At 33.2% G+C, this 9,755-nt stretch overlaps 1 protein-coding gene across 1 annotated transcript; it reads right to left on the reverse strand.

The window, feature by feature from the left end:
• Positions 1-769: 769 nt before the first annotated feature.
• LOC111301793 (protein neprosin-like) lies at positions 770-3,846 on the reverse strand. The gene is made up of 7 exons (XM_022897761.2): positions 3,520-3,846; positions 2,966-3,052; positions 2,611-2,874; positions 2,335-2,499; positions 2,143-2,196; positions 1,883-2,029; positions 770-1,446 (listed from the first exon to the last, which is right to left on the reverse strand). The coding sequence occupies exons 1-7, from the start codon at positions 3,694-3,696 to the stop codon at positions 1,069-1,071; spliced, it is 1,272 nt and encodes a 423-aa protein (XP_022753496.1). The 5' UTR covers positions 3,697-3,846; the 3' UTR covers positions 770-1,068.
• Positions 3,847-9,755: the final 5,909 nt, after the last annotated feature.

Here is a 9,755-nt window from a genome sequence, read left to right on the forward strand (position 1 = left end):
TATATTGTATAACCACTGCAAAATTCAAGCCAGGTCACATGAGTGATGATTCCCCAACATATTTTAGGTAGTTGGCCAATAGTGAGGGAATGTCGCAAGGTTTTTACATCGGGTTCATACAGGACACCTTTATATGTATAGAATGCTAATTTTCAAATAAATGGAAAAATGCCCTTTTTATTCCTCAAAAATGCATTCCGCTTTAGCGTTTATATTGAGATATTCCTTTCGGTCTCCACTCTTTTTACCCCCAAAACAAAATAATAATTTCATTTGATTAGGAATCCTTGGGAGAAACCTGAGCTCACCATAGTTTCAAAGAATAGACAATAGGATTTAATGCTCCCGTAATTGTGATGGCGCTTTTTTGAAGTTGAATAAGTGGGGTTCTTTACAAAAGAAAAAGGTGTAGCTTTTCATTACTCATCAGTGATCCAAAGCACTGTCATCCACTCACATGCAGACGCTGCTCCCATCATGAAATTAGCTTTTACAAATAGTACATTCTGTGAGCTAAAAGCAGGCGGACTGGAAAGGATGGGGGACCCACTAACCCATCCCATCCAATGGCTTTCAATCATAACTCTTATCCCTCGTTTCCTCTCTTCAACAAAGTAGAGGATATTTGTGTGAATGAAAAACTTGCCATTGGCTTTGAATAATCGGAGGGTGAACATATTTGCCTTTGAAGTTAACCATGAATGGAACTCATGGTCATGGAAGAGGAGTGTTCTGATCTAGCATAATTTATGCCAATTTGTTGCGAGAGTACGATTAAGAACAGCTTCATTAACAAACCACTCCATTAAAGGAGTAAACAAACAAATAGATAACAAAGAGATAGTGACAAATGCCTGCTTCTGTGGGCTTTTCAGAAACCGGGCCGAATTCCCAACACCACTTACATGGGGGATCTTTTCAAATAAAAACCGAAGGAGTCAAAACTTCCCACTAGAGAGATCACATGTTGCTAAGCGAACCTAATACTAAAAAGGGGTATACAGAAGAGAGGAGACGGTACACTAGGTTTGAATGATACACCGAAACGGGAAAAGAGCTGAGTTTCCCTCAAGGACAGTTGGGGTTTTTACCAGGGCCCCCATAATAAAAGTAATGGCCCCAATCCCCATTACTCCCTGTCTGTACATCATAGCAGTTTGATTGTTCCGTGAAAGTGCCAAGCTCCTTGGGAGCCTTGAGATTATTGGAGTCATCAACAACCCGTATATTCCTGAAATAACTTGATTTGCCAAAACCTTCTTCAGGAAAATGGCCACTGCCCATTTGAGTAGAAGTATGATGACCATCTGGTTCTGAATTCACAACCTCACCTCCCCACTCAATCATGGAAGCACTGTCCGCCAAGTAGGAGAACAAGAAGGAAGGCCAATAACCCAACACATAGTCGTTGCCAAACTGCATCCACCAATGTCCTTCCTTAGGATCCTACAAAGCAGTTCCCCAAACAGTTAAATGTCTATATCATCATCGCATGACATATTTCAAGAGAAAAGGGTGCCGGAGTTGCTTTTCTTGTGCAGTAAAATAAATGGAAACGGCACATTCACTTTCGATCAAATCAAAGTAAGCGTCCAAATATGTCATCAGACAGATAATACAAAAGATTATCAACATCTCTGAACCACAATGATGTTTCTGATTCATAACTGCTGACACTGTTTTAGCTGCTGAAATTACTATAAGACAGTAATACATTTCATTGTTACCTTCCTTCAAAAAGGACAATTTCCATTGATGTTCACATGCATCCTTGGCAACCATCTTCCTCTTTGTTTAATTTTTAAATCATAATGAATGTTATGATCAAAGTTTTCATAATCTTAATAATTAAACCTTTGTCTTCCTTTTTTTTTTCTTTTACCTTCCACACAAGTATACTAATATCATATTGGGAATTCCGATAGGCAGAGACAGGAGATATGCTAGCTCCCATTGCTATTTCACTGTTAATTTGAATGAATCCAGAGCAGAGGAGATTGTAGCAGCCTGTTGCTTGATATGCATCGCTCTGTAACAAATTCACCAGAAAAACTTGAGGAAAACCTAATAAATGCCCATAGAAATGATCTAAGGGTATTTGAAGACATACGAAAGATGAAATGCCCAGAATAGTAGACTTACAGTCCAGTAGGTGAAAAGCCTTGTATTGTTGTCACCATACAGATCTGGGCTAACCTGTTTAAACGGACATGCATATTCATTTACTTTTTATAAGTTAAAATCAACAATTGGTATATAAAAATTGCAACCAGGTTACATGTCACATGCTGGGTTGAATTATTGTTCGAGACATGACGATTATATTAAAATTACCTGCCAACCAGCTTCAATGCTATTAAGATCTTCACCAAAAGAACCTCCAAGAATCCAGAGCTGGGACAAGCTGAACTCATTAGGCTGCTGTATTTTGGGTTCCCATACGTTTATGGTTGCTTTGGCTCCATAATACTTATCCCCTTCCACATATGCTATTGCATGCTAGTCACCCCCAACAAGAAGCCAAACATACAAAAGCCCATAACAAAGTGAGAATAAATAGATTGTTAAGTGGAAAAAGAAAGAAAAAGAAAATAAGACAATTTAAATTACCTGATGACCACTTTGATTGATGAGATCAGGATCTACAGACCTAGGCTGAGGGATGGCCCTAAGCTTCTTCTTACCATACCTTTTGACTGAGCTTGCCCTCAAAACATCTTCTTCCTTGGTTCTTCTGATGGGTATGGTTCCTTGGGGACATTTACCATTCATGTGCCACAACTGAGTTATGGGGTTTGAGCGTTGTTTGGGTTTCTCAGTATCAGAGATCTTGTCCTCGTCGAAAAGGCCCTCTGGGTGGTAATTAGGCCTCATCTAATACAACAATGCAAAAAACAATCCTCAAATTTCGACTATATGGGAAGAAAAATGCAGCCAAACAATCGAGAGCAGCTGAAGAATGAACCTGGATTTTGTGATCTTTGAGAAAAGGATGATCAAAAGCTGGCTGGTGAGATATGTGAATACAATCTATAAGATCCCCATCCGGGCTCTGCATATAAAAGTGTGATAAAGAAAATACATTAAAAACCCTTTAGTACTCGATGTCTTCAGTACTAAATTCCTTTATTTCCACAACAAGTGCGTGGAGGGAGAAGAAAGGAGATGATCAAAACCTAAAATGATAGCTTCAAAAACCTTATTTTCAAGAAAAATTTATCTGCCTATCGACATTTATTTCCAGTTTAGTTGCTGTCAAAATTGCTAAAGAAACAAAAATTATATCAAGTCTAGTAGAGAGGAGCATGAAATTACTTTTTAAAAAAGAAAGTAATAATAGCATTCACCCCCCCCCCCAAAAAAAAAAAACAGAAAAAGAAAGGAAGAAAGAAATATCCAACGGCACAGAAGATTAGATCAAAAAGAAAAAAGCATTCGTGATTTCGGCTCATTCTCTTCCTTAAAAAAGGCTTGAACCAAACAAACAAAAATGACAGAAAAAAGAAAATCTCGGTTTACCTTGATGGTTTTAACAGCGGGTTTGTTCAATCGGTTCAAGTGCTTTTGCACTTGTAGCTTCTGCCTCGAAGCACTTAAACTAGCCGCGCAAGATAGCGATATCAAACCCAGCATCCATAAAAACACTAGCAGCACTCCTGTTCTTATCCTTTCTCTGCTAAAATGCGCATTCCCCATTTTTTTCCTTGGTTGCTAAAACCAAAGCTTTTTTTCTTCTGTCTGTGCTTAATGCTTTGTTATCCTGCGCACCCCCGGTGCAGTGAAGATTGTTTAGAGTTGAAGCACTATTAACCACACCATAAACCAAGTCCAAAAACAAAAGCAGTCAAGGAGAAAGAGAGATAAAGGAGGCTTAAATTGCCTATTGGCCTAAACTTTGAAGAAGTGGTTCTTCTTTCCTTTTCCAAAAAATCCAAATTAAATTGCCCATTCCCACTAGCACAATTTCTCTTTCTTCGCACTTTCTCTCTCAACCTTTTTTCTTTTTTTTTATCTCTCTTTCTACTTTCCTCCTTTTGTTACGCTGTCTCTCTAAAATCAAAAGCTAATTTTTTTTGTTTTATTTGAGGATTACTGTCCCAATACTTTTTTGGTTAGCACGAGTGGGGAAAACAGCAGCAAATAGTGGGGGCAATTTTCATAGGTAAACTGTATGCACATGACCTTTCTTTGTCGTTTTTGGCAGGATTCCAAATTGCCATCTTCTGAGCCTTTGTCTGAAATATCATAGGTATTGTAATACAGGAGTTGTTCATTAGTCCGGCAAAGTTCCAATTACATGGCCATCATTTAATATGGGCAATCAGTTTAGAAATTATAGTGATTATTGTGATTTATACTCAATAATTGTATAATTTTAACAATATTTTGTTATATTGATCTTAAATCACTTATGTAAAAGCTTTATCACCATAAACAAATAATTTTCAATATTAATTTTTAATTAATTTACTTTAATGATAGCAAAAATAAACATGATTTTCTTCAAACATACTCTTTATAAGGATCTTCATTGTGGAAAACTTAATCATTCTCTCTAACTTCTACCTGTCCTTCACAACTCTCAGTTCATATGATTAAAATTAACAAAGTATCATGAGTTCTTCTATAATATTTAAATTATAACATGGAATCATCTTTTTATATACTTGGTTAAGATTTTCTTAATTTGCAAAATAAAAAGGTACTTACTAGGTTATATTTATTAATGAAAATTTAATTAAATTATTTTTAATAAAAATTAAAATTTTTAATGAATTGAATAATCAAATTTTAATTCATTGGCTTAATTCATTTTATAACTTAGGTACATTTTATTTTAAACTACTATTAAAAATGATAATGAAATTATTTAATAATTTTTTTTAAAATTAATTTCATCAAAATTGGTTTATACTTTGTAATTTTTTACAAAATGACATCACTTTAATTTCATGAGATAGATTTCAACAATCAAGTATTCTGGTGGAGATCTTTTAAATTGAGGCACAAATTTGACATTCAAAGACTGTGATCAAGCTTCTCAATTTCATCAATCACAATAATCTATAGTTAATAAGTTTTTTTATACTTAAAGCGATGTTTCAAGTTTTTTTTTAATTTATTTTCAATTTCTAGTTAGAACTTAGGTGAATTTGAGTTTTATTTCATCTTTAAAAATCTTTTAAGATTGTACCCATTTTTACTTTATATCTTTTTTTATGGATTTCCAGAGAATCATTGATAATCTTAGGATTTATCGATATTTACAAATCATTTAGGAGTTAAAATTTTGAAATTTTCATGAATTTTGCTCAATAATGATGTATATTGGTGATGTTCAGGTTTGCATGAAGAAATTTATTACTTTGAACGTCAACACCAAATCGCATACAACCCATGCAAAGGTGGCAAGGTGAATTGAGCCCATTAAGAATCAGAATCAAGAATCCATAGAGATCCAAAAAATATTCGGCCAATTACTAGAATAAATGCAAGAATAATTTTAGTGATTTCATAATGGATTCCATGATTCATGCAAAATCAATGAGATATGGCATTTTAATGATGATTTGTTAAATCACACAAGTCATGAATTTTAATAATTGACAGAATGCTCTCTTGGATTGCAATTTATGAGAAAAATGGTTTAAATGCAAAGAGTGACTCTTGGATGTTCTTAAGAATCCCATGATCTGTGCAAAATCAAGGAGATATTGTCTTAAATATTGATTTGCCAAATCTACTATATATGGACTTTAAATGTAGACTAGCCAAATATCACAGACATGGTTTTTAATTTAGCTGAATCTCACTCTTGACTTGCAAATCATGGAGAAAAAGCGATAATAATGGGCTAAATGCAACAGTCAATTTTGGCCAGACAAAAATTAATCCCATTCATGAAAATTCCTAAATCAATGGAATTCTAAAATATCACATTCCATATTTAAAAGTGTCTAGGTTCTCCCCCCTTTAGCCTATCCATTTATAATTTCCATTCTTTCACTTTTGTTTTCAACAAATTGACCTTTTGATTTGTCTAAATATAAAGTTAGAAAGAACTTCCTTTAATACTTTGTTTTGCATCCCAACAGAATCCTCAAGGGAATGACAAACCTTACTCCCACTTTTATTACTTAATAGTGACCTGTGTACTTGCAGCCTTATAAAAAAGAGCAATCAAGATTTTGGCCTCATTGCCTAGGATTATATTAATGCTAAAAAACTAATACCAATAACACTTATTTCTACTTTGTAATTTAGAATTTTATTTTTATGTTCTAATGTATTATTTCTTTTTGTTCCAATATGTCTAATTCTTATTGTGATAAGGCCATAACTTTTAGGGACTATATTGAGCCATCTTGTAAATATTCCCAAATTCAACTACCGTCTCAAAACTATAGACTATGCGACAATGGCAAAAGGTATGATGAAATCCTTTTCTCAATAATAACTTCACTACTTGTTTTTTTGGTTGAAAAGATACATGTTCTTGAAAGAAAGTGTAATTTTAAACATGTTCCATCAATTCAAAATGCATCTGATAACTATCATGGTTATGGGGGGAAATATAATTGTGATAAATGTCAAGATAGCCAATCATACTATTATCCAAACACTTACACTCAAGGTTTGGAGAGTCAACCTAGTTATCCATGGGGGAATATAGTCAAGAGTCATCATTCAATTCCACATCCTACCTTATTAACCTTCCACACAACAATACTCTTATCCACCATATGATCCACCATTTTTTCCTTAAGAAAGGAACTCTTCTCATGATGAATCTTTAGCATAATTCATCTAAAATCAAGGTATCCTTTTCAAAACCCAAAATGCCAATTTGAAAAGCTTTAATAAACATGTAAATCCAAGTTGGTTGGGTGAAGTGGAGTGCATATTAAAGGATAATCAAAGGAAAATGAATGGTGGTGTATGCTATTAATGACAATGAAGATGACTTGATAGATAAGCCTATGATGGTTAACCTATCTAGTTTTATGGAAATACTTTAGGAATATATTAAGGAGAAAGCATAATAAGAATTTGAGAGAAAATATGCAAAAGAAAAAACTGAGATGAAAGATGAAAAGCTATTACAATTTTGGAAAGCATTTTCAAATAGCTTAAATCCAATTGAAGAAATAAATTTTAAGGATGAACCAATTTTGGGATCTAAAACTCAAGTAAGGTCTAGCATTGGTCCCACAAAAGTTGAGCTTAAGCCTTACAATTGACCCTTGCCAATTCCCCAACCCTACAGAGATCAAATGCATGATGAGGAATTGAATGGGTTAGATAACAAAGTTGATAAAGGTTGTTTAGTTGAAAATGTACTTGATTATTTAGAAACACCCCTTATTAAGCTTAAAGAAAAGGCAAACATGTCACCCGCTCTAAATTTACCAACCATGGGAGAACTTTTAACCTTAGAAACCAACCCTATAGTTTCATGGTTATACCTATTTCACTAGTACTGAAGCCAATGCCCATCTACCTTAATCCAGTTAGTGCTATAATGAAGACTTTGTTAGGGGTAGGATATACATCCATTTGCACCACAATCATTGAGCATCACCACTTAGAATTTATTATTGAACATGTGGTAAGCAAAAAGACTATTAAATGGATGGATGCTGGTGTAAAGTGTAAAGTAATTACGTAACTTTTTATATCTTTAAGTTTGGTCTAGCCTTACCAAAACTAGCGTTGCTTAGGAGGCAACCTAAGTTTTATTTCCATTTTAAAGATACTTTTGTTATTTGCTTTCTTTATTTTATTAGAACAATTACCTTGATCTTTGTCTTGTTTGTTTTGTTTTGTTTTGTTTTGTTTTAGGAATAAAAAAGGAGAAAGGATGAATAATGGAACCCAAACTATTTGGCCTCAAGAAAAAAGGACATGTGAGCTTTCCTTTACCTCAAATTCTTAACTATTTCAATTGAAATGCTACATAATTCAAATGTAAGGGAGGGAAAACTTTTATGCTAAAATAGTTTTCAACAATTTTCAAAAGACTACCCTAAAATCTTTATTTTCAAACCAAGTTGTTATGTTTTTGCTCATCATATTGCAATCTTAGTTGAACTTTTACAAGTATTCATAAAAGTGACCTATGTAGGATCTTAAGACAAGTATGAGCATGGGAAAAACATGAAATGAAATCATAAGTATGCTAGTTATTATATTGTGAATTATTTTTTTGATCTTTGACATGCATGAATATTTGTGAAAAGTTATGTAACTTGAAATTGTATATAGAATAAAGGCATAAGTGTGACTTTAAAATTTGGTTACTCATCCTTGAGGCAAAATCCTAGGCTATATTTAACTCAAGAAATGATTTAGGCCATCTTTAGACCGTTTAAGCTTTTTTCAAGCCCACTATGAATAAAGCATCTTTAATAGCTTTATTTTGAGCCTAATAAATCTTTTTTCTTGTTTATTGACCCATATCAAATAAGCCCAAGCCTTTTTCTACTGATTACCTCTTTTTCTTGTGTTACCCATATTGCTTATGCATGTTAGAGACAAGATAAGAGAACAAATCATATTAGGGAGGTAGGGAGGTGCAAGGAAGAAAAAATAAAAATAAAAAAAAGAAAAGTTGAAAATGTTTATATGAAAGGAAAAAAAAAAAACTACCTCAAACCTTGTCAAAGTTCTCAAGTCCAAGTTTAAGTAAACAAAGTGTTCTAAGCCTAAAATTTCCTTTTTCCTAACCTAACCCAAGCCTTACATTATAAGCTAATAAAGACCTATTAATTTTGAGTCAAGTATGTAAGCTTACATTAGTAACAAGGGAATGAGGGAAATAAATATATGAAGTTGCTTTATCTTTGATTCAATATGTGATGGCATGGTTTACATACTTTTGTTTAGGTTGCTTACATAGATTACAGATAGTTTAATTTCACGTATTTGAAAATGTTAAGTACTTATGATTAAGTTTTATGTCAACCATATTCATAATTATCTTGATATTATACATAGTGCATGATTGATAACTTGTGAAATTTTGATTGTGAATGCATTTATGTGGGTGTTGGCATTACTAACTTGAGGACAAACAAAAATATAAGTGTGGGGGTGTGATAACCTTATGATTTAATGATATTTACAAATCATTTAAGAGTTAAAATTTTGAAATTTTCATGAATTTTGCTCAATAATGATGTAAATTTGCGATGTTTAGGTTCACATGAAGAAATTTGTTACTTTGAACATCAACACCAAATCCCATGCAACCCATGTAAAGGTGGCAAAGTAAATCGAGCTAATCAGGAATTAGAATCAAGAATCCATAGAGATCTAAAGGATATTTAGCCTATTGCTAGAATGAATGCAATAATAATTTAGGTGATTTCATAATGAATTCCATGATTCAAGCAAACTTAAGGAGATATGGCATTTTAATGATGATTTGCTAAATCACACAAATTATGGATTTTAATAATTGAGAGAATGCTCTCTTGATTGTAATTTATGGGAAATAATGGCTTAAATGCAAAGAGTGATTATTGGATATTCTTTAAGAATCCCATGATCTGTGCAAAATTAAAGAGATATTGTCTTAAATGTTGATTTGCCAAATCCCTCGGATATGGACTTTAAATGTAGTTTAGCCAAATACCCCAAATATGGTATTCAATTTGGCCAAATCTCCCTTTTGAATTACAAATCATGAAGAAATGATGATAATAATGGGCTAAATGTAAGAGTCTATTTTAGCCAAACAAGAATCAATCCCA

The sequence above is a fragment of the Durio zibethinus genome, chromosome 15, assembly GCF_047325235.1.
Source record: "Durio zibethinus cultivar Kanyao isolate XHJ-2024 chromosome 15, ASM4732523v1, whole genome shotgun sequence".
In the NCBI taxonomy this organism is placed as follows: domain Eukaryota; kingdom Viridiplantae; phylum Streptophyta; class Magnoliopsida; order Malvales; family Malvaceae; genus Durio; species Durio zibethinus.